This window comes from Leucopleurus acutus (assembly GCF_964270905.1).
Source record: "Leucopleurus acutus genome assembly, chromosome: 9".
In the NCBI taxonomy this organism is placed as follows: domain Eukaryota; kingdom Metazoa; phylum Chordata; class Mammalia; order Artiodactyla; family Delphinidae; genus Leucopleurus; species Leucopleurus acutus.
In genome coordinates this window covers 26,315,647-26,342,431 of record NC_139144.1, presented here as the reverse complement: position 1 = coordinate 26,342,431, position 26,785 = coordinate 26,315,647, and the positions used below count along the sequence as shown (strand labels likewise).

At 37.4% G+C, this 26,785-nt stretch overlaps 1 protein-coding gene across 1 annotated transcript in view; it reads left to right on the top strand.

Moving 5' to 3' along the window:
• GNAT3 (G protein subunit alpha transducin 3) overlaps positions 1-26,785 on the top strand; it is a gene marked incomplete at both ends in the record, with an annotated part of 47,096 nt that overhangs the window by 7,345 nt on the left and 12,966 nt on the right. Inside the window, 3 exon segments of the mRNA XM_082846254.1 lie at positions 6,161-6,193; positions 6,865-6,896; positions 22,976-23,133. Coding sequence (XP_082702380.1) covers positions 6,161-6,193; positions 6,865-6,896; positions 22,976-23,133 — 223 coding nt within the window.

The window sequence follows — 26,785 nt, the reverse complement described above, 5'->3', positions numbered from 1 at the left end:
CACTCTGTATGACAGACTCTAGGTCCATTCACTTCACTACAAATAACTCAATTTTGTTTCTTTTTATGGCTGAGTAATATCCCATTGTATATATGTGCCACACCTTCTTTCTCCATTCATCTGTTGATGGACACTTAGGTTGCTTCCATGTCCTGGCTACTGTAAATAGAGCTGCAGTGAACATTGTGGTACATGACTCTTTTTGAATTATGGTTTTCTTAGGGTATATGCCCAGTATTGGGATTGCTGGGTCATAAGGTAGTACTATTTTGAGCTTTTTGAGGAACCTCCATACTGTTCTCCAGAGTGGCTGTATCAATTTACATTCCCAGCAACAGTGCAAGAGGGTTCCCTTTTCTCCACACTCTTTCCACCCTTTTCTTTTTATCTTTGTCAGTTTTAAATTACTCTCTGCATTCTAAGTTCTATGAAAACAGAGAGCATGTATGCTTTTGCTCTTCTTGAATTCCAACAGCTTAGCACGGGAAAGCATGCATGCATAATGCATGGAAGAATGACAGAGTCAGAACCTAAAATATCTCTGTATGTTGGTCATGGTGACTAAACCATAGACATACATTTGGTATTTGAATATAGAGCTGAAAAAGAGCCATCTCATAAGGAGTTTGGGTTTTTTTTGAGTTGTCTTTTTTTTTAATTCATATATATGTTCACATATAACCAGAGCTAAGGATAATATTAGATCATTGAACGTGGAAATCTACACTTTTCTTTCTTCTTGTATTCAATTTCCTTTTTTTTTTTTTTTTTGCGGTACGCGGGCCTCTCACTGTTGTGGCCTCTCCCATTGCAGAGCACAGGCTCCGGACAAACAGGCTCAGCAGCCATGGCTCACGGGCCCAGCCACTCCGCGGCATGTGGGATCTTCCCAGACCGGGGCACGAACCCATGTCCCCTGCATCGGCAGGCTGACTCTCAACCACTGCGCCACCACGGAAGCCCTCTTTTTAATATTTATTTTTAATTAATTTATTTTTTCTTATTAGTCATCCATTTTATACACATCAGTGTATACATGTCAATACCAAACTCCCAGTTCATCATACCACCACCTCTAACCCCGCCTCTTTCCTCCCTTGGTGTCCATACGTTTGTTTTCTACATCTGTGTCTCAATTCCTGCTCCGCAAACCAGTTCATATGTACCATTTTCTAGGTTCCACATATATGCATTAATATACGATATTTGCTTTTTGACTTACTCCACTCTGTATGACAGTCTCTAGGTACATCCACGTCTCCACAAATGACTCAAGTTAGTTACTTTTTATGGCTGAGCAATATTCCATTGTATATATATATACCACATCTTCTTTATCCATTCGTCGATGGGCATTTAGGTTGCTTCCATGACCTGCTACTGTAAATAGTGCTGCAATGAACATTGGGGTGCATGCGTATTTTTGAATTATGGTTTTCTCTGGGTATATGCCCAGGAGTGGGATTGCTGGATCATATGGTAATTCTATTTTTAGTTTTTTAAGGAACCTCCATACTGTTCTCCATAGTGGCTGTATCAGTTTACATTCCCAAGAACAGGGCAAGAGGGTTCCCTTTTCTCCACACCCTCTTCAGCATTTGTTGTTTGTAGATTTTCTGATGAAGCCCATTCTAACTGGTGTGAGGTGATACCTCATTGTAGTTTTGATTTGCATTTCTCTAATAATTAGTGATGTTGAGCAGCTTTTCATGTGCTTCTTGGCCATTTGTATGTCTTCTTTGGAGAAATATATATTTAGGTCCTCTGCCCATTTTTGGATTGGGTTGTTTTTTTAATATTGAGCTGCCTGAGCTGTTTATATATTTTGGAGATTAATCCTTTGTTCGATGATTGATTTGCAAATATTTTCCCCCATTCTGAAGGTTGCCTTTTTCATCTTGTTTATGGTTTCCTTTGCTGTGCAAAAGCTTTTAAGTTTCATTAGCTCCCATTTGTTTTTTTTTATTTTTATTTCCATTACTCTAGGAGGTGGATCAAAAAATACCTTGCTATCAAAGAGTGTTCTTCCTATGTTTTCCTCTAAGAGTTTTACAGTTCCTGGTCTTATATTTAGGTCTCTAATCCATTTTGAATTTACTTCTGTGTATGGTGTTAGGGGGTGTTTTAATTTAATTCTTTTACATATAGCTGTCCGGTTTTCCCAGCAACACTTATTGAAGAGGCTATCTTTCTCCACTGTATATCCTTGCCTCCTTTGTCATAGGTTAGTTGACCATAGGTGTGTGGGTTTATCTCTGGGATTTCTATCCTGTTCCATTGCTCTATATATCTGTTTTTGTGCCAGTACCATATTATCTTGATTACTGTTGCTTTATAGTATAGTCTGTAGTCAGACTATGTATTGAGGTGCTCCTATGTTGGGTGCATATATATCTATAATTGTTATATCTTCTTCTTGGATTGATCCCTTGATCATTATGTAGTGTCCTTCCTTGTCTCTTGTAACATTTTTTATTTTAAAGTCTATTTTATCTGAGTATTGCTACTCCAGCTTTCTTTTGAATTCCATTTGCATGGAATATCTTTTTCTATCCCCTCACTTTCAGTCTGTATGTGTCCCTAGGTCTGAAGTGGGTCTCTTGTGGACAGCATATATATGGGTCTTGTTTTTGTATACATTTAGCAAGCCTCTGTCTTTTCATTGGAGCATTTAATCCATTCACATTTAAGGTAATTATTGATATGTATGTTCCTATGACCATTTTCTTAATTGTTTTCAGCTTGTTTTTGTAGGTCCTTTTCTTCTCTTGTGTTTCCCACTTAGAGAAGTTCCTTTAGTTTTTGTTGTAGAGGTGGTTTGGTGGTAGTGCTGAACTCTCTTAGCTTTTGCTTGTCTGTAATGCTTTTGATTTCTCCATCAAATCTGAATTAGATCCTTGCTGGGTAGAGTAATCTTGGCTGTAGGTTCTTCCCTTTCATCATTTTAAGTTTATCATGCCACTCCTGGTTTGTAGAGTTACTGCTGAGAAATCAGCTGTTAACCTTATGGGAGTTCCCTTGATTCTTATTTGTCGTTTTTCCCTTGCTGCTTTCAATAATTTTTCTTTGTCTTTAATTTTTGCCGATTTGATTACTATGTGTCTTGGCATGTTTCTCCTTGGGTTTATCCTGTAGGGGACTCGCTGTGCTTCCTGGACTTGGGTGGCTATTTCCTTTCCCATGTTAGGGAAGTTTTCGACTACAGTCTCTTCAAATATTTTCTCAGGTCCTTTCTCTCTCTCTTCTCATTCTGGGACCCCTATATTGCAAATGTTGTTGCATTTAATGTTGTCCCAGAGGTCTCTTAGGCTGTTTTCATTTCTTTTCATTCTTTTTTCTTTATTCTGTTCCACAGCAGTGAATTCCACCATTGTTTCTTCCAGGTCACTTATCTGTTCTTCTGCTTCAGTTATACCACTATTGATTCCTTCTAGTGTATTTTTCATTTCAGTTATTGTATTGTTCATCTATTTTTGTTCTTTAATTCTTCTAGGTCTTTGTTAAACATTTCTTGCATCTTCTCAATCTTTGCCTCCATTCTTTTTCCAAGGTCCTGGATCACCTTCACTATCATTATTCTGAATTCTTTTTCTGGAACGTTGCCTATCTCCACTTCATTTAGTTGTTTTTCTGGGGTTTTATCTTGTTCCTTCATCTGGTATATAGCCCTCTGCCTTTTCATCTTGTCTATCTTTCTGTGAATGTGGTTTTTGTTACACAGGCCGCAGGACTGTAGTTCTTCTTGTTTCTGCTGTCTGCCCTCTGGTGGATGACAGGAGTTTTTTTAAGTCAATCAAGATTTTGATAGGTTTTAATAATGTCAATGAGAATAATAATACTTGGATTTTTTGTCAAAGACTATCCTGGCTCTATTATAAAACAAAGATTTCATGAGGGTGGTTAAGGTAGGTAGACCATTTAGGAAATTGTCACTTCCTTGCAAACACTTGATGAGATTGTAAATTAAGGCAGAAATTATAAGTTTGAAAGTGAGATTTGAAGGACATTAAGAGACAAAAATCAATAGAACTTGGTGACTTGACTGCCTGTGATTGTTAAATAAGAGGAATGATTAAGAGCAGAATTGGGAATAGTGATTATTTTATTCATCGGTATGTGAAAGAGAGGACAAAGTTTAGGTTAGGGAAGAAATGAAAGGAGTACTAATTTGAGACATTCAAATTTGTGATGTTTCTAGAACAATCAAGTTGAGGTATCTATTAAATAGATGAATATATGGGTCTGGAAAGCAGGAGGGATAAACTCAAGTGAGAGCTGTCAACTTGATATATTCAATCCTCTGTTCTCCCTTTCCCAGATATACAGTGTGTAAAGGCCAACCTTTACACACTGTATAATAAACCAAGGCCTTTTTTTTGAAGCATTAACTTATACAAAATGTGTGTGCATAAGCGCTCCCACAATTAAGGAACACTTAGATAAATTCTATCAATCCATCTTTCTATCTATCTATCATCTATGTTTCTATTTAAAGCAGGCCTGTGTGGGAAAAAAATCACAGAATTCTATATTTCAGGGTTTTCTCCCCCTTTTTTAGCCTAAAAAGTATATTAAAAAGACAAGAAGGATCACATATCTGTTAAAATACTTTAAAATCTAAGAAGGCTTATGTAAATAATGTTTTAAATATAATATTATCAGATATTTTTAGAGCAAGTATAAAATTGAAAGTATTTAAATAAAATTTCATTAGAAAGAAAAGATTACATAGCCACAACATTCTTTCTCACAAATGAAATATGCTTGTTTGGGTGATGACATATTTTATAGTTTCATAATGCTTATCATTACTGTATCACAGAAATAGGTACTTGGACATACTAATAGTAATAGAAATATATCTGACACCATATGCCCACTGATGTGATTCACTGAAAAAAGACAACATTGTTTATATCATATTTATGCTAAAATATTTACACTAGATCTAACCATCAAATATAGAATATTGAACATTTTATAATAAATTGTCCTAGGCTTTAGAAAAATGCCAATGTCATGAAAACAAAATAACAACAACAATATAACAAGGGAAATATTCTAAATTAAGAGTTTAGATATTACAGCATAATATCCAAAGGAAATGTGTAAGCCTTGATTGGATCTTGGGCCCAAGACATATGAAATGCGTGGAAAACATATTTTGGAACAATCAGATAAATTTGAATATGGAGTATATATTAGATAACATTTTGGATTTATACATCTCAGTCGTGAAAATAGTATTCTGGTTTTCTGGGAAAATGGCCTATTCTTATGAGACGCATTCTGAAGTATTATGGGTGAAGTGTCTGACTGCTTTCAAGAGGTTCAGTAAATCAAAGCATAAATATGTGTATATATATATAGCTATATACACACATACACACACATGTGTTGTGTAAATTTATATATATATATGAAACAAGACAAATGACAAAGTGTTTGGTAAGGTGAAGGGTATAAAAGGTATAAAATATGTTTCTAATATTTTCTCAAACTTCCATAGGTTTATAAGATTATTAAAATTAAAATTTGGGAAAAATAAGTGCATTTTTTTGGCAAAAGAAATATACAAATGTATCTGTAAATTCATGTACATATCCTTACAAATGAATTCTATGAGATATCTCATGAGCATATCACTTTAAAATCACATAAACTTTTTAGGAAATTCTTCTCAATTGAGGCAGTCCTATGTTGCACCCCTATCTTTCTACATCAGAATATCAGTGCTCTCAATAAAATCACCTGATATCTATGGCACCATTTTCAGTAGGACAGTGTTTCAAAAGGACATAGGCTCTTGCATGGAGTGTGGTTCAGAGGGTAAGGAATCTAAAACTCTTGTTCCACCAGGAAGGGTTAAAGGAGTGGAACATATTATACTTGAAAAGTCTCTTGGAAAAAAGGTGCGGCATGCTTCAAATAATAGAGAATGTTGAGAGCTCACTGTAAGTTAGAGTACGCACCAGGTACTTTATATGATAATCTACCCAAACCCTAAGAGGTAGATATTCAAAAGCCAATTTTATGAAAGAGGATACTCTCAGAAATTAATTTTGATCAAGACATGCAAAGTCAGCAATGAGTACATCCTCACTTTTATTTAATTCCAAAGCATGAGTTTGCTTATTACATTCTTCTACTCTCTGTCTAGCCTATTTGAAGGGTTGTAATGTGGAAGAGACAGGTAAGTTTGCTGTTGCTCAATGAGAAAGAGGAATAGTGAATGTAATAAAATCAAGTTGCTTCAAAAAAGGTTACCCTAAAAATCTTTTATGCCAACAGTCCACCAACAGATGACAAGCAGACACTGCAAACCCATAGGTCTATGAAAGTTCACTTCTTCCATATTAATTTAAAGTAAGTGATCTTAAACTAACTTATGTCTTGATATCATTTTGATATTGACATTACCAGTGCATACCTAAAAAGAAAGCAACAGGGCTTTCCTGGTGGCGCAGTGGTTAAGAATCCACCTGCCAATGCAGGGGACAAGGGTTCGAGCCCTGGTCCAGGAAGATCCCACATGCTGTGGAGCAACTAAGCACATGCACCACAACTACTGAGCCTGCATTCTAGAGCCCACGAGCCACAACTACTGAGCTCGTGTGTCACAATTACTAAAGCCCATATGCCTAGAGCCCATGGTCTGCAACAAGAGAAGCCACTGTAATGAGAAGCCCGCGCACCACAACGAAGACTAGTCCCCGCTTGCCGCAACAAGAGAAAGCCCACGTGCAGCAGTGAAGACCCAACACAGCCAAAAATAAATAAATAAAGTAATTTAAAAGAAAAAGAGAGCAACATTATAGCATTAATATGCGAGTCAGGAGACTTAATCTCTTTGTTTTAAAGTAGGTCTGGGGATCACCGGGGAAGATGGCGGAAGAGTAAGACACGGAGATCACCTTTCTCCCCACAGATACACCAGAAATACATCTACATGTGGAACAACTCCTACAGAACACCTACTGAAAGCTGGCAGAAGACCTCAGACCTCCCAAAAGGCAAGAAAGTCCCCACGTACCTACCTGGGTAGGGCAAAAGAAAAAAGAATAAACAGAAACAAAAGAATAGGGACGGAACCTGCACCTCTAGGACGGAGCTGTGAAGGAGGAAAAGTTTCCACACACTAGGAAGCCCCTTCGCGGGCGGAGACTGCGGGTGGCAGAGGGGGAAGCTTCGGAGCCGCGGCGGAGAGCACAGCAACAGGGGTGCGGAAGGCAAAGCAGAGAGATTCCCGCACAGAGGATCGGTGCAGACCTGCACTCACCAGGCCGAGAGGCTTGTCTACTCACCCGCCAGGACGGGCGGGGCTGCGAGCTGAGGCTCGGGCTTCGGTCGGAGCGACAGGAGAGGACTGGGGTTGGCGGTGAACACAGCCTGAAGAGGTTAGTGCACCGCGGCTAGCCGGGAGGGAGTCCGGGGAAAAGTCTGGACCTGCCGAAGAGGCAAGAGACTTTTTCTTACCTCTTTGTTTCCTGGTGCGCGAGGAGAGGGGATTAAGAGCGCTGCTTAAAGGAGCTCCAGAGACGGGCGCGAGCCGCGGCTAACAGCGTGGGCCCCAGAGACGGGCATGAGACGCTAAGGCTGCTGCTGCCGCCACAAAGAAGCCTGTGTGCCAGCACAGGTCACTATCCACACCCCGCTTCCGGGGAGCCTGTGCAGCCCACCACCGCCAGGGTCCCAGGATCCAGGGACAACTTCCCCAGGAGAATGCACGGTGCGCCTCAGCCTGGTGCAACATCACGCCGGTCTCCGCCGCCGCAGGCCTGCCCCGCACGCACTCAGTGCCCCTCCCTCCCCACGGCCTGAGTGAGCCAGAGGCCCCGAAGCAGCTGCTCCTTTAACCCCGTCCTGTCTGAGCGAACAGACACCCTCCAGCGACCTACACGCAGAGGCAGGGCCAAATCCAAAGCTGAGCCCCTGGAGCTGTGCAAACAAAGAAGAGAAAGGGAAATCTCTCCCAGCAGCCTCAGGAACAGCGGATTAAATCTCCACAATCAACTTGATGTACCCTGCATCTGTGGAATATATGAATAGACAACGAATCACCCCAAATTGAGGAGGTGGACTTTGAGAGCAAGATTTATGATTTTTTCCCCTTTTCCTCTTTTTGTGAGTGTGTATGTGTATGCTTGGGAGATTTTGTCTGTATAGCTTTGCTTCCACCATTTGTCCTAGGGTTGTATCCATCCACTTTTTGGGTTTTTTTCTTTAAAAAAATTTTTTTTTCTTAACAATTATTTTTTATTTTAATAACTTTATTTTATTTTATCTTATTTTATCTTCTTTCTTTCTTTCCTTCCTGCGTCCCTCCCTCCTTCCTTCCTTTTCTTTCTTTCTTTCTTTCTCTTGCTTTCTTTCCTTTCTACTTTTTCTCTCCTTTATCTGAGCCGTGTGGATGAAAGGCTCTGGTGCTGCAGCCAGGAGTCAGTGCTGTGCCTCTGAGGTGGGAGAACCAACTTTAGGTCACTGCTCCACAAGAGACCTCCCAGCTCCACATAATATCAAACAGCGAAAATCTCCCAGACATCTCCATCTTAACACCAGCACCCAGCTTCACTCAACGACCAGCAAGCTACAGTGCTGGACACCCTATGCCAAACAACTAGCAACACAGGAACACAACCCCACCCATTAGCAGAGAGGCTGCCTAAAATCATAATAAGGCCACAGGCACCCCAAAACACACCACCAGACGTGAACCTGCCCACTAGAGAGACAAGATCCAGCCTCATCCACCACAACACAGGCACTAGTCCCCTCCACCAGGAAGCCTACACAACCCACTGAACCAACTTTAGCCACTGGGGACAGACACCAAAAACAACGGGAACTAGGAACCTGCAGCCTGCAAAAAGGAGACCCCAAACACAGTCAGAGAAGCAAAATGAGAAGACAGAAAAACACACAGCAGTTGAAGGAGCAAGATAAAAACCCACCAGACCTAACAAATGAAGAGGAAATAGGCAGTCTACCTGAAAAAGAATTCAGAATAATGCTAGTAAAGATGATCCAAAATCTTGGAAATAGAGAAAATGCAAGAAACATTTAACAAGGATCTAGAAGAATGAAAGATGAAACAAGCAACGATGAACAACACAAAAAATGAAATTAAAAATACTCTAGATGGGATCAATAGCAGAATAACTGAGGCAGAAAAACGGATAAGTGACCTGGAAGATAAAATAGTTGAAATAACTACTGCAGAGCACAATAAAGAAAAAAGAATGAAAAGAACTGAGGACAGTCTCAGAGACCTCTGGGACAATATTAAACGCACCAACATTCGAATTATAGGGGTTCCAGAAGAAGAGAAAAAGAAAGGGACTGAGAAAATATTTGAAGAGATTATAGTTGAAAACTTCCCTAATATGGGGAAGGAAATAGTTAATCAAGTCCAGGAAGCACAGAGAGTGCCATACAGGATAAATACAAGGAGAAATACACCAAGACACATATTAATCAAACTGTCAAAAATTAAATACAAAGAAAACATATTAAAAGCAGCAAGGGAAAAACAACAAATAACACACAAGGGAATCCCCACAAGGTTAACATCTGATCTTTCAGCAGAAACTCTGCAAGCCAGAAGGGACTGGCAGGACATATTTAAAGTGATGAAGGAGAAAAAGCTGCAACCAAGATTACTCTACCCAGCAAGGATCTCATTCAGATTTGATGGAGAAATTAAAACCTTTACAGACAAGCAAAAGCTGAGAGAGTTCAGCACCACCAAACCAGCTTTACAACAAATGCTAAAGGAAATTCTCTAGGGAAGAAACACAAGAGAAGGAAAACACCTACAATAACAAACCCAAAACAATTAAGAAAATGGGAATAGGAACATACCTATCGATAATTACCTTAAATGTAAATGGACTAAATGCTTCCACCAAAAGACACAGATTGGCTGACTGGATACAAAAACAAGACCTATATATATGTTGTCTACAAGAGACCCACTTCAGACCTAGAGACACATACAGACTGAAAGTGAGGGGATGGAAAAAGTTATTCCATGCAAATGGAAATCAAAAGAAAGCTGGAGTAGCAATTATCATATCACACAAAAGAGACTTTAAAATAAAGACTATTAGAAGAGACAAAGAAGGACACTACATAATGATCAAGGGATCGATCCCAAAAGAAGATATAACAATTGTAAATATTTATGCACCCAACATAGGAGAACCTCAATACATAAGGCAAATACTAACAGCCATAAAAGGGGAAATTGACAGTAACGCATTCATAGTAGGGGACTTTAACACCCCACTTTCACCAATGGTCAGATCATCCAAAATGAAAATAAATAAGGAAACACAAGCTTTAAATGATACATTAAACAAGATGGACTTAATTGATATTTATAGGACATTCCATCCAAAAAGAACAGAATACACATTTTTCTCAAGTGTTCAGGGAATATTCTGCAGGATAGATCATATCTTGGGTCACAAATCAAGCCTTGGTAAATTTAAGAAAATTTAAATTCTATCAAGTATCTTTTCTGACCACAGTACTAGATATCAATTACAGGAAAAGATCTGTACATAATACAAAAACATGGAGGCTAAACAATAGACTACTTAATAACCAAGAGATCACTGAAGAAATCAAAGAGGAAATCAAAAAATACCTAGAAACAAATGACAATGGAGACACGACCACCCAAAACCTATGGGATGCAGAAAAAGCAGTTCTAAGAGGGAAGTTTATAGCAATACAATCCTACCTTAAGAAACAGGAAACATCTCGAATAAACAACCTAACCTTGCACCTAAAGCATTTAGAGAAAGAAGAACAAAAAAACCCCAAAGTTAGAAGGAAAGAAATCATAAAAATCAGATCAGAAATAAATGAAAAAGAAAAGAAGGAAACGATAGCAAAGATCAATAAAACTAAAAGCTGGTTCTTTGAGAAGATAAACAAATTGATTAACCATTAGCCAGACTCATCAAGAAAAAAAGGGAGAAGACTCAAATCAATAGAATCAGAAATGAAAAAGAAGTAACAACTGACACTGCAGAAATACAAAAGATCATGAGAGATTACTACAAGCAAATCTATGCCAATAAAATGGACAACCTGGAAGAAATGGACAAATTCTTAGAAATGCACAATCTGCCAAGACTGAATCAGGAAGAAATAGAAAATATGAACAGACCAATCACAAGCACTGAAATTGAAACTGTGATTAAAAACCTTCCAACAAACAAAAGCCCAGGACCAGATGGCTTCACAGGCGAATTCTATCAAACATTTAGAGAAGAGCTAACACCTATCCTTCTCAAACTCTTCCAAAATGTAGCAGAGGGAGGAACACTCCGAAACTCATTCTACGAGGCCAGCATCACCCTGATACCAAAAGCAGACAAAGATGTCACAAGAAAGTAAACTACAGGCCAATATCACTGATGAACATAGATGAAAAATCCTCAACAAAATACTAGCAAACAGAGTCCAACATCACGTTAAAAGGATCATGCACCATCATCAAGTGGGGTTTAACCCAGCAATGCAAGGATTCTTCAATATGCACAAATCAGTCAACGTGATACACCATATTAACAAATTGAAGGAGAAAAACCATATGATCATCTCAATAGATGCAGAGAAAGCATTTGACAAAATTCAACACCCATTTATGATAAAAACCCTGCAGAAAGTAGGCATAGAGGGAACTTTCCTCAACATAATAAAGGCCATATATGACAAACCCACGGCCAACATCGTCCTCAATGGTGAAAAACTGAAAGCATTTCCACTAAGATCAGGAACAAGATAAGGTTGCCCAGTCTCACCACTCTTATTCAACATAGTTTTGGAAGTTTTAGCCACAGCAATCAGAGAAGAAAACGAAATAAGAGGAATCCAAATCGGAAAAGAAGAAGTAAAGCTATCACTGTATGCAGATGACATGACACTATACAGAGAGAATCCTAAAGATGCTACCAGAAAACTACTAGAGCTAATCAATGAATCTGGTAAAGTAGCAGGATACAAAATTAATGCACAGAAATCTCTTGCATTCTTATACACTAATGATGAAAAATCTGAAAGTGAAATCAAGAAAACACTCCCATTTACCATTGCAACAAAAAGAATAAAATATCTAGGAATAAACCTACCTAAGGAGACGAAAGACCTGTATGCAGAAAATTACAAGACACTGATGAAAGAAATTAAACATGATACAAATGGATGAAGAGATATACCATGTTCTTGGATTGGAAGAATCAACATTGTGAAAATGACTCTACTACCCAAAGCAATCTACAGATTCAATGCAATTCCTATCAAACTACCACTGGCATTTTTCACAGAACTAGAACAAAAAATTTCACAATTTGTATGGAAACACAAAAGACCCCGAATAGCCAAAGCAATCTTGAGAATGAAAAACGGAGCTGGAGGAATCAGGCTCCCTGACTTCAGACTATACTACAAAGCTACAGTAATCAACACAGTATGGTACTGGCACAAAAACAGAAAGATAGATCAATGAAACAGGAGAGAAAGCCCAGAGATAAACCCACGCACCTATCGTCACCTTATCTTTGATAAAGGAGGCAGGAATGTATAGTGCAGAAAGGACAGCCTCTTCAATAAGTGGTGCTAGGAAAACTGGACAGCTACATGTAAAAGTATGAGATTAGATCACTCCCTAACACCATACACAAAAATAAGCTCAAAATGGATTAAAGACCTAAGTGTAAGGCCAGAAAGTATCAAACTCTTAGAGGAAAACATAGGCAGAACACTCTGTGACATAAATCACAGCAAGATCCTTTTTGACCCACCTCCTAGAGAAATGGAAATAAAAACAAAAATAAACAAATGGGACCTAATGAAACTCCAAAGCTTTTGCACAGCAAAGGAAACCATAAAGAAGACCAAAAGACAACCCTTAGAATGGGAGAAAATATTTGCAAATGAAGCAACTGACAAAGGATTAATCTCCAAAATTTATAAGCAGCTCAGTAACAAAAAAACAAACAACCCAATCCAAAAACGGGCAGAAGACCTAAATAGACATTTCTCCAAAGAAGATATACAGACTGCCAACAAACACATGAAAGAATGCTCAACATCATTAATCAGTAGAGAAATGCAAATCAAAACTACAATGACATAATATCTCACACCAGTCAGAATGGCCAACATCAAAAAATCTAGAAACAATAAATGCTGGAGAGGGTGTGGAGAAAAGGGAACACTCTTGCACTGCTGGTGGGAATGTGAATTGGTACAGCCACTATGGAGAACAGTATGGAGGCTCCTTAAAAAACTACAAATAGAACTACCATATGACCCAGCAATCCTACTGGGCATATACCCTGAGAAAACCATAATTCAAAAAGAGTCATGTACCAAAATGTTCATTGCAGCTCTATTTACAATAGCCCGGAGATGGAAACAACCTAAGTGTCCATCATCGGATGAATGGATAAAGAAGATGTGGCACATATATACAATGGAATATTACTCAGCCATAAAAAGAAATGAAATTGAGCTATTTGTAATGAGGTGGATGGACCTAGAGTCTGTCATACAGAGTGAAGTAAGTCAGAAAGAGAAAGACAAATACCGTATGCTAACACATATATATGGAATTTAAGAAAAAAAAATGTCATGAAGAACCTAGGGGTAAGACACAGACCTAGTAGAGAATGGACTTGAGGTATGGGGAGGGGGAATGGTAAGCTGTGACAAAGTGAGAGAGTGGCATGGATATATACACACTACCCAACGTAAAATAGATAGCTAGTGGGAAGCAGCAGCATAGCACAGGGAAATCAGCTCGGTGCTTTGTGACCACCTAGAGGGGTGGGATAGGGAGGGTCGGAAGGAGGGAGATGCAAGAGGGAAGAGATATGGGAACATATGTGTATGTATAACTGATTCACTTTGTTATAAAGCAGAAACTAACACACCATTTTAAAGCAATTATACTCCAATAAAGATGTTAAAAAAAAAAGCACAGTGAACACTAGCTCTCTTCTTCCACTTTCCATCTGTCCTTCAACCATTTCCATTGCTCTGGCCTCTGGCACGTCACAGAAATTGCCGTTATAAATGTCAGTTATGATTTCCTAATTGCCATTTTTTAGGAAGTGATGAGTCCTTATTTTAATTCCACTTGACTTCATTGAGTTTTTCCCTCCTAAAACTTTACCCTGGCTTCTAGGTTCACTCCCTTTCCCAGTTCACCTCCAAACTCTACTATCCTCCGCGATTCTTTGACTACATCTTCATTGTTGGTGTCTCTACTGTATCAGGCCCTCTTGTCTGCTTACTCTACGGCTTCATCACATGAAAATCGCTGAAGTCCACTGATTTTCACAATCATCTTCAAGGGGACTGTACCAGAATATTTCTTCCAAACTCAGACACTTTGTCTGAACTAGGGAAGCAGATAATATCTACCTCTATATTCTGTGGATAGGTCTAAATCAGAATAAACAACATTAAACTTATCTGCCCATCTGGCCTGTAGTCCCCTACAATGAATCACAGCAACAGCAGCCTCTAAAGAAATAAATCTAGGTGCAGTTATACTGACCCCTCACTCTCTTACCAAGTTATGCTACATCTGCGTAAGGTATGTTTCCCAACATGTCACTTAACTCTACTGTCACTGCCTTAGTTCAAAACCTCAGCATTTCTGACCTGGATTAATAACGGCATCTTGCTGTGCTGTTTCTACTTCCCCCTCTCTTCCTTCCACTGCATTATCCACACTGCCACCAACCGATCCCTGAAAAACTGATTGTATCTCCTTCATAAATTCAATGCTTCACCTATACTATCAAGATGAAGTTCCTAGACGTGGTAAATCAACAGTTCAGAATCCAGCTCTTGCCTATCTCTTCATCCCAACATCCCACAATTTCCCCCTTCCTACTTCCTGCTTCAGAAATGCTGGACTAAAACAGTCCTGTCCACTAGCATGCTATGGGTGGCAATACAGCTTAGTGGCTAAGATCACAGGCTCTAAAAGCAGACTGTGTTTGTTGAACAGCTGTCCTACACACTAACATTTTAAGTCAGGGATAGTGTCTTAATGTATCTATGCCTATGTTTCTTACCTGTAAAATGTAGGTGATAATTTTACCTACTTTAAATGAAGGCTTACTGTAAGAAATAAGACATAGAAAGCACTTAAAACAATGTTTGGCACATACTGAAAGCTTGACGATTGTCAGCATCTATTTGGTCACACAGATCCTTCTGCCTAAAATGTTCGTTTTCCTTTTGACTCTCTGGAAATAACTATTTATCCTTGAAAAATCAGCTGATCATCACTGCTGCCAGGCAGTCTCCCTGATCGCTTACAACCACTCCCAATAGAGTTGATCACTTTCTCTAGTTCATCATACCACCTGCCAGTATTTTTGCTAAACATTATCACACTGTACAAAAATAGAATTTCATGCCCTATCTTCCTGTAATCTACTACTCTCCAGTAGAACTTTCTGTGGTGACAGGAATGTTACACCTGTGCTCTCCATATGTGGCTAGTGTGATTGAGGAACTAAACTTTTAATTGTACTTAATTTTCATTGACGTGTCTGGTGGCTACTGTATGGGGCAATGGTGCACTAGTCTGTTTTCAGGGAGGAGGGACTTTTATAATTCATTCATTCTCTTCAGTGCATGAAATATGTTACTGAAAATGCCCAGTAAATACTTATTAATTTGAACAGATCTAGGAATGAACTTCCAGGTAGAGAGCTCTGTCTCACATCAATTGCAGCCCTTAAAAAGCAATATTGCTTAAGTCCCACTACAACTGGATTTTGTTAACTGTGCTTTTGTCAGTTTGCTTGGTGAAAGGTATTTCCTCATCCTATGAGAAAAGTATAGCGATCAGAATCTGTTCCAGGAAGAAAACCTAGATGCCAGGTTTATTTATAATTGCCATTTAAATTTACTAATTAAAGTAATATTCTAATTTCAATTTTTGACAGAGAACTGGGATTTCTTTAATGAACTTATTCCTGATCTATCCATAAAGACATTTTACTGTTTTTTTCCTACAGCCTTTAATTGACTATTTTATTCACTTATTTAAGTTATTTAATTGCTTGCTACAGCAGGACAAACATGGCCATTTTTGAAGTAGAAATACAGCCATTACTGGCAATCAAATATTAAAAACAATAAATAATAGGTATAGGTACTGCCTTTACTCCTTTCACTAAGAGTTCTTGTTATTTGAAGGTTCTAATATCTTGGGAGGCATTTGTGTTGTTTTTTCCCCCTATGCTAAAGCCTCTATGTGTATGGATGCAACGCAAATCCTTAGTAATATGTCATTCAAATGATGCCTAATGAACACACAAGCACTTTTAAAAGCAATAAGAAAAAAAAACCAGAAAGCAACAAGAACATATTATGCAAAAAAGTGATTAGCATACACAAAGACCTTAACTTTCAATAGGTGTGTATTCCAAAACTAGTGGTAAAACTTTGAGCTCTGTTTGAATGAGTGGAAGGGAAAGAAGAGTTCAGCCAAATTAAATGTCTAGGCATTTCAACTTTGAGAACTCAGCGGCAGGTACACACCATGGAACAGCGACAATGGATTTAACAGAGGGTAATTACCGCCATTAAAGAGGATGCCTTCGTTACTGTTATAAATAGAAAGTAGGCACTCCTATTTTCCAGTGTGTCTTAAGTGATAGGACAAGATGTGAATGTTCTGTTAAATTACTTCATTTCCTCTAGACATCATGTTATAAACACCATAAAAAGTTTCAGAACTCTGTGTGTATCTTTGTCCTCGGAATGTTGAAATCTTTCTCTTGAAAAGAAATAACCTTGCTAAGTAAAAAGCTAATGACTGATCCTTAAGAGACAACCAAGTATAATCCCCTTATTTAAAGATGTAAACAAAAAAGAAGGGCCAGAGAGGATTAGCAAGTTGACCTGCATTAAATAGGCAGAGTTTAGGGCAAAACCCGCTTCTCCTGGCTTCCACTATAGTGCTTTTCCCTATACAAGGATTTTTAACAATTAGGATTATTTCTTTTATTTTCTCCCTTCTAAGCAATCATAGTTCCTCAAACAGGTCTTCCTTCTGCAATCCTTTGAGGATGATTTAGCAATGTTTCAATTTGCATGTGTAATATTGCATTTATTTGCATCACTACCTTGCCCACTGCTACTTAAATATATTTTTTGTTTCATGCAGCCCAATGTTTGCAAATCAGTGATGCCAGTCATCACTAAATACCTGAAATGTGTTGGTTAAGAGTTTTAATGATCTGGCATGCAGGTGGAGTGAAAATAGACTCTGTACATGGCTGCCATTATGCTAACTACAAAATAGAAATAAATGTCATTTATTCAAACCCTACATTAAATGGTGTCAACAGTAACTTAAGCAGCACTAAGCAATTGACATAACTCCTTAGGAGTACTTATGTCCTCAAGCATCACAGTTGGCAGGTACTATAGAGCTCATATTTTGATTTCAATTAATGTAGATGACAGCAGTTTCAATCACATTCTTCAGTATTTGATTTTAAGATTAATACACTCTCTACCTGGCTTAAACTGTTTATTCAACAGATCATTGCTAAGCACTTTGCTTATGTGTGGCTTTCAGAGATCTGGTGTCCTATGGCTTTCAATTTAGCTTTCAATTTACTTATACAGTTTATATATTTCAATTTATTTTATACAGTTTGTACATCATCACACAGGTTGCCATTCAAAGACAGAAAGTATCCTAACCGAAAATATACATGAGCTTTATTAGTCACTGGTTCTGTAAGTCTGGACAAGTTACTTAGGTTTCAGATTTTTCATCCACACAGTGTTTGTGCTTTCATCATTAAATTACAATGACTATTACAGGAGGAAGCAAAACCATAAGAAACCCACATAAACACAAAGTATTGAAGAACATTAAGCTCCCAGTAAATATTAGGTATTTTTACTTTCCAATAATCGCATTGAATGGAGGCTCGTTAACACTTACGTATTGAAGTCTACACATCCAATACCATTTGAAAAAGTTTTTTTTCATTAAACTATTATTGATATGGCAGACATCTGACTGGACACTAGGAATATACTGAGGAATCGGCAGTAAATGAGATGGAAATAGTATTTGCCCTCTAGAGAAGAGAGTTTGGTGTTGAACAAGTAATTACAAAGCATGAGCTATTTCAAAAGAGCAGCAAGGCTGGCTATGGAGCTAAATCCTTGCATGTGCAGAGAGAATTACTGAGAAAGGGAAGACTGTACTAATGAGGATGGGGCGGAACTAATAAACTTCCCTTTGGAAATGTTGAGTTTGTAATTCTGCGAGCTATCCACATGTATGAACAGTTGAAAATGTGCATCTGAAGTTCAAAGGGGATATTTGGTTAGAGACTTAAGTCTCAGTGTTACTGCCATACGCTTACACTAAGGCATATAATTTACATTAAGGAAGGGGATGGGATGGAAGAGATCAAGTGCTCAGATTGAGAAGAGAAGGGCACTAAGGAGAATGGAGACTTAGGTAACAATGTTGAAAAACTCCAACAGTTTCCGGTCATTTGAGAGGACTAGGAAACTTTGGAGAAAATGATGGAACACTAAGAAGAAAACCAGGAGAATATGGAATCATGGAATCTGAGTGAAGTGCTCCAAAGGAAGGTGATCTAAATTGAAAGGTCTGAAGAGGTCAAGAAGGTAGTCTATTTTAAAGAATCTAATGGATTTGATAATGTAGAGATTATGGGAGAGGTTTCAGAAAAGTTGTGAATGCAGAATCCAATGAAGTGTGTTCAGAAATGAGTAGATATGAGAACAGAGTTTAAAGAACTATCGCTGAAGAGTATGAGAGAGAGAGAATCTGTAGTTGAAGGGGAATACAGCTAAAGGGGGGGTCATTCTTGTTTCTTTTGGATAATGTTTGATAAACTAATTTCATGAGTATATAACTTTAAAGAGGGTAAAGTTGAAGAAACAAGAGGGGGAAATAATAAAGGCATTTACTCTCTCTGAATATTCCTATATTCTATTTTAGAGCATCTAAAGCAATCACTAGACCAACATAAAAAGATGCTGAAAATTAACAACACTTTAATTACACATTTAGGGTGTTGTGACCATCTTTGACATAGCACGCTATGAAGTGAATCCTATAATTTCAACTAAAGAACACTGATTCCTCAAGATGTTCTATGATAAAAGTTCTGTAATCAAATAAGTTTGGGATACATATGTACTATAACAACTTACTGGAAATTTACCAACAGTATTTGTAAGCAAAGGCTCTGAAAATCCTATAGTTAAAACTTGGTATTCTGAACCTGACAGTTCTGCAAATTATTAGGCTATGATATCCTTTCCTTCCATTGATATATCAATATTTTTTTCTGCAACATTTTGAAATATGATTCTAGGGTTCAGAATGAGTTCCACAAGGTTCTAGGATCATCTGAGGTCACTAATGTTGATGAAGAAAGTCTGAGTAACTTGTTGAGGAAACATGTATTTCACTTTCTATGCAACATAATTCTAGAACTATCCAACATTAAGAGAATGAGCTATTCTAGAACCACCATAATTCCCAAGCTTTTCCAAATACATGATAGGGAAAAAAAATTTCTTTAGGATGCCACTCATACCCACTGTGAATTATTTGAAACTTCTGGAAAATTATTAGACATTCCTTAAAATTTCTCTAGAACATAAGGTCTGAGCTAATTAGTATATTCATTTTACTGATTCATCCATTCAACAATATTTCAGGGACATGTACTATGTGTTAGGTTCTGTTCTTGGTTTTAAGGATATAGAAATGAACAAAACAATAAAATCTCTGCCTTCATATGCTTACAGTGTAATATAAAAGATATAAAGAACTGTGTACTATATAGGCAGCAATAAGTGCTATGAAGAAAAATCAAGGAGGTTAAGGGGCTAGAAAGTGATAAAAGAATGAAAGAAAGGGTGGTAGGGAAGGCATTCTTGAGGAGGTGGTATTTGGGAAGATTTCAATGAAGTAGGAAGTGAGCCACAGCAAACACACGAAGAGATCAGCCATTCTCAAAAGCCCTGAAATGGGGGCTTAGAGAGTTCAAGGAATAGTAAGGAGTCCAGTGTGTCTTGAGGAAAGAGGGACAAAAGTGCAGGGGTAAGGGGGAGGCAGGAAATAAAATTAGAAAGGAAGACGTGGCTAAAAATGTAGAGCCTTGTGAGCCACAGTAAGGAATTTGGAATTTTATTCTGAGTTTGATGGGAAATTACTGGAGTTTTTTTTTTTTTTTTTTAAATCTGGAAGATAATAGGTAGGAGTTTGATGTTCAATCAATTTGGCTGTTATATAGAAGACTGTTCATAATAGCTGTTAATTTTGGTGTGATGTATTTCAAAAATTCAAATTTCATTGGTGGGCCCAATCCCTTAAACAATATCAATTTGGACTCTTTAATTATCATCAACCCTTTGATAACTGTAGAAGAACTTCAAGAATTGAATTGCAGTATGTCTAATACGATATTATTTATGGTTAAAAAAAAATACGTTGCCAGGTATTCTCAACTCAGCCTGCACATTTGAGACACCTGCGAGATTTTTAAAGCTACCTTTGCAGACCGTGACACCTGGAGATTCAGACTCATTTTGTCTGGGTTGGGGTCCTGGTATTGACATTTTTTTAAAAGTACCCCACATGTTTACAATGTGCAACCTGGTTTGAAAATCACTGCCATCAACTTTACCTGTGCACGCAGTACACTAAAATATAAAAGGTCTTGAAAGACAAAACCAAACTGACAGGATGGCTTGCCCTTGGGGAAGCTAATAATAAATGATGATCAAAGAGGACTTCAGGACATTTAAATGCTCATGGTGAGACTATATTCTTGATACCTCGACGAATAAAGTATATGTAAATTAAAAATGGTGACTATTTAAAAGAATGAAAGAGTATATAATAGCTTGTTTTGTAAAGCTTACAAGGCATGTGATTTTTTTCCCTTTAGGGACAATACTGTTTGAGCAGCTGTTGCGCTGCATCGTTTGTCCTAAATCGCACTTTAGCGTGGAAGGAAGCAAATAGGATGATGCCAGCAAAGTGATCGGATCATATTTCACTAATTTGCACTTTCCTATCACATCAAACTAATCGGGAAGAAGGATTTTAAAGTTCACCTTTTGTTGATGCAATAAAATAGGATCAAAGCCCTTGATTTGGGCCAGTTAAAGTTTGGGGCCTAGTGGTCATCTGATCAGTTTGGTTTGGCAATAAAATCCGATTGAAGAAAGATGAAGTAAGGTTTTTAGTCTCAACAGAGCCTCTCTTTAACAATGAGAGCTATACCCTTAGTTCTTCATGCAAAGAGCAGATTTTTAGTAAAATGGTGACAGAAGCCTGTCATAGATTTCAAATAATAATAAATTGAATTATATCAGAAAGTCATCAGGTTCTTATTGGACATACTTCACTGGTATCCACCTGATTTTGCAGAAAATACGTTTGGGTTTGACTCTTCAATGCTTATTGTCTTCATTGATTTGGCAAATTTACCTCCAAGTTTTAGATTCATCATTTGTAAGACGGAGAAAATATTGTGTCTATGTGACTACTGTTGTCAGGATTATTTAAAATATTACAAGTGCTAAATGTCATGTGAGTCGTTATAATAATACGCACTCAAAAGAGTTTGAGCAAGAAAGAGCATGAGCTTTGGAGTCTGACAACCAAGATTTGAGCCCAGATTTCTTCATTTGCTTGGTCTAGCATCATGGTCAATAACTGAATTAGTCTGAAATCCAGATTCTTAATCAAAAATTTTTGTCATAAACCAGTTTTTCATTATTAGTTTAAGTAAACTGTGGACTACATTATTTACTCAAACTTTTATTTCCTTCTGCCCTTGTCACTTCCAAATATCCCATCAGGAGTAACACAATGCTTGCTTTTTCTTTTCTCCTTTTCCTCTTTTTACTTTACTTCCATCCCATCTCTTTTCCTAATGAAGTCTCAACTCTGCCCTATCGATTTGCCCCAAAGGCAAGAAGTGACAACACCTACAAGGATGTTCAAAAACTGGGTGGATCAAAATGTTTACCATTGCTGGGCTTCCCTGGTGACACAGTGGTTGAGAATCCGCCTGCTAATGCAGGTGCAGGGGACACAGCTTTGAGCCCTGGTCCGGGAAGATCCCACATGTCACAGAGGAACTAAGCCCATGCACCACAACTTCTGAGCCCGTGCGCTGCAACTACTGAAGCCTGCTCGCCTAGAGGCTGCGCTCTGCAACAGAAGAAGCCACCGCAATGGGAAGCCCGCGCATCGCAACGAAGAGTAGCCCCCGCTCGCTGAAACTAGAGAAAGCCCTCTTGCAGCAACGAAGACTCAACGCAGCCAAAAATAAAATTTTTTTAAGAAGTTTACCATTGCTAATTTTTATGATTACAAAGAGGTACGTGATCGCAAATAATACTATATAGCAATACATTTTTTAAAACTATAATTTTAGAGTACTGAGTTTTAATTTCCTTTTTTACTCTAATTCTTACTTGGTATTTTTGTTTCCTGGAAAATATATGGCCATAATCAAAGGAAGACAATGTGTCTGACGAGATCAGGTTCATTACCCTTTGACACTAGCATTTTGGTTGTCTAGAAGCTCAGTGGACTCACACTAAAATATTGCTATCCCTCTTTACATCACATTTAGAAGTCAGTGATATATACCTAAATATCCTAATTTCTCCATGTAATAGTTCACAGTTTTTGCACTGAAAAACTTTTCTGGACATGAGCCAATCCTTATACGGAACTTGAGTTCTAATGTATTAACCTGAAAATATAGTGACTAGATGCTCAATAAAATTATTACTGAATGAAATAAGAATCAACAAATTGAAATGCTCTATTGGAAAAAAATGAATATGTGATCCCAAATAACAACGTATTTTTATCCTTCTCACAAAAACAATGCTATAGAAAGACCAAAGACAACTTTATGCGATAACAAATACCCTGGAAGATGGCAGCATGATGCCTGAATTGGTTGAGGTAATAAAACGACTGTGGAGAGATCCAGGAATTCAGGCCTGCTTTGAAAGGGCATCTGAATATCAGGTCAATGACTCAGCAGCTTAGCAAGTGAATGCGATTTAACAGGAACTGTAGCTGAAACATTTACATTTAAGAATTGTAACTCTGTATGCTCTACATTTGTAATCACAAATGATGAAAGTAAATGGCTTTACATTTTATCAGACTAAAAAGCAAGTGAAGAGAAAGAAAAAAAGATCAAGATGATGTAAAGAAGATGTAAAAAACATAACCACAGGAGCATTTTAAATAACTAATTTTGAACCTATATGTCTGAGAAGATATATATGTTGTAAATATTTTCTCCCAAATAAAAAGATTTAATCCTTACACACTAAGTTCAGCATGAACACAGACTGGTAACATGCACACTGAGGTCTTGGGCTATTCACTTCATCTCTATTCAAGTTACTAAAATCATCTTCTAAAATAACCTTATTAATGATACATGCTTTGGCTCCATTGGTTCGATGGGCATGATATAGCATTTTAGAAGAAAGTTATGTATTGATTTGAAAAACATTTGTATATTGTGGGATTCTTTTTGAGTCTCAAGCAAGATTATATAATTTTCACAACTTTTAGCCATAAGGAAATTAGGATGTTGTAACAATGTTTATAATTTCATTATCAAAACGATTTTAAATTTCCATTTTAGTAAATGGTCCTTGACCTGTCCCCTGGTTACATGCTTATAAGCACGTGTGCACATGCATGTAAATATAATGTAAATACTTATTCTATATTTCTGTCCATGCATATGAATGTGTAAAAGGGTAAAAATAGCAGTTCTTCTGAGGCTCCCAACAGAACATGCTAGCAGTACTTTAAAAAGCAGTTAAGTAAAAGTTAAACAAATGAAAGATTATTTGAGGACAGAACAGTAAGACGTGCATGATGCTTCAGATTTTTAAGCATAACGAGTACGAGGATTATGGAGAGAAAACAAACCATATAAATTCTAGGAAAACATAACAACAGTCTTCTGTGATTGGTCATTCGTTTTCATTTTAAATTCCAAAATCCAATGGACATATTGCCCTTGGAGGAAAGTCCTGCTCTTATCTCTCTGATGACCTAGAGAATGGATATCATCCTGTGATTACATCAACAATGTTTTAATACTAAGCTATAGTATAAAACATTGCTTTTTGATATGAATCATTGATAAAGGCAGTCACAATCAGAAACTGAATTATGGAATATTCTCATAAAATGCTGCTTAGCAATGTTCTGGGGAGAGAAGAAGAGAAGGATAGTTCAACACTTGTAATACGTTTAGTTTCAGATACACATTACTGGTTAAACATTTTCCCTTAAAATAATGTAACTTGTATTTGCAATTATATTATGTTTACCAAATTCTTTGCTCTTTGATAACAAAAAATTTTACACATTGTATACCCAAAATGGGCAAATAGAACGACATTTTATTGTTTTTCCTAGACTTTCTAATCTTTAATTTTAGCTTTTTTCTCTGTTTTGACACATAAAATATATTTTACACTGGGACTATCACATTTCAGATTCATATTAAAAGCATCTGTCTGTTCTTCAAGTTTAACAAATCTACACAATATCTATTTGCATCCATTTTTGTGAACCTCGCCAGTAATGTAATGATTTTTAACCACCCACATCGATTTGCAAAGAGCCGTAGAATAACGACAGGAAAAAGAAAGTTTTCATTTAAAATTTAAAAATTTAAATGTTAACTTTCTTTTCCCTTAGGGATTCTTAAAGGGAAGATTAAGTAAAAGCCTGCTAAGAAAAATAGTTAAATGGCCATTGCTTTCTTCCAAAAATTAACAGCCGATTTTTTTCTTTCAAATACTTAATTACATTCACGTTTTAAAACTAAATACACTATCAGATTGATAACACATCCATTTTATTTCATATGCATTATATAAGGCAGGGGTCTTTCTTTTCCTTCTCCTCTCTTCCTTTCTACCTCCCCTCCTTCTTTTCCTTTCTTTCCTTCCTTCTGTCTATTTATTCATCCACCCGTCCATCCATCCATCCATTTTTTGGTGTGAAAGTGAGATATCTGTTATTCTCTCAAACCTAGCAACCCTTTAAGTTGAGGCCAGCAAAGAGGTGAGTCCTAATCAGAGAATGTTGTTTGTTGGCTACGTAACACCTCTCCCCTAATCAGTACTAGCAAACTGAAAGAAAAGGGTCATGAGAGTGGGGAAAATTTTAATTAATACTTCATGGTTTGCTGATTGGGCTGTCCAGTGTGTGACTTAAACTCCACGTTTTAAGATTCAACATGGACTTTACTAGGAGAATACTATTTTTATATGATTAGAAAAAGAATCAGATATTTTTTAAGTGATTTGAACCGGATGTATTCAGGGCCTCTGGTTTGTTTTAGACCACAGGCTTGAGCACCCAAATTCTATATTTGTTTATTAAAATGACCATCTTAAATGCAAATTTGTCACTCTGCTACTGCTTCTGCTTTGCTTGAGATCATTTATGCATGCAAATAAAAGTACATTAAAATGTGTCTTTACCAAAGCATTCATTCCGCTATCATTAAAATGAATTTAATCTCTATCATGGCAGGTATGTTTTTGTTTGGTTAGGTTTTTGCTCCTGCATGAGCTGACCAGTAGTATACTACCACATATGCAGCCCTGAGTTAACAGGAAATTCACCAAGGACCTGGCTTCAAAAATCGAAAAGAGATAAACTAGAACATTTTTCCAATACTTTCTTCTGATATTTCTATCTTTGTCTTTTTTAATAAAATTAAACTTTATTAGAATAAAACATGGTGATAAATTTTCACATTATACATATATGTGTTTCTGAAGTGTGACTGTCTATTGGTCCTTGGCCAAAATCCCTTTGAGGCACTTGGCAATTCTTAGTTTATTTCAGCTTAAAATCAGAAAGTTCCTCCAAGAATAAATTATCTATATTGCTGTTGAATTTATTAAAAAAATAAAATAAAGTAGCATTGGCTTTCAAGGCATTGTGCTAGGCGCTCACGCATAACAGCCCTTCAGCTTATTCCCTGAAAACGTCAACTGTTGAGTAATAACTAATATTCGGTTAGATTATACCTCTCAAATTCTGTCTAGATGGATACATGCCCATTATGATCTTCCTATTTAGGTTATATGTATAAACTTGGTTCAATATAATGGGCAATTTTGTCATAAAAACCTTACCAGGCTACTGCTATCTCTATTTAACAATTTTATAGAAATAGCCATATTGCTAAGCTCCTAAAGCCTTAGTATCAAAAGTGTATAATAAGTGATTTTCAACTGTTTTTAAAGCAGTGATACAGTTTGTTTTAGTCCAAAGACATGATCTGGTTTGAAGGATGACGCTGAGAACAGTTTGTTTCCTCTAATCTAACAGACTCTTCTAGACCACACAGCTTAATCAGATTCACTCCTGCCTCTCACCACCTGTGAGAGATCCTGTGGGCAGGAGGAGGACAGTATTTCTCCTGGTAACAGTAGGGTTTTTAAATATGGCCTCCGGTGAAGAGTGAAGGACACACTGAGGCACTGATGGAAGCGAAGAAGAGGTTGGAGAGGATACAGTGTGGAAATTCAGCTTTCTATCCCCAGGAGCGTGATTTGGGAGTGGGTCAGCAATTTCATGAACTAGTTCCAGCATGAACCAGCAAGAAAGTCAAAAGTTTCATTCTGTTCCTGAGCTAACCAGATA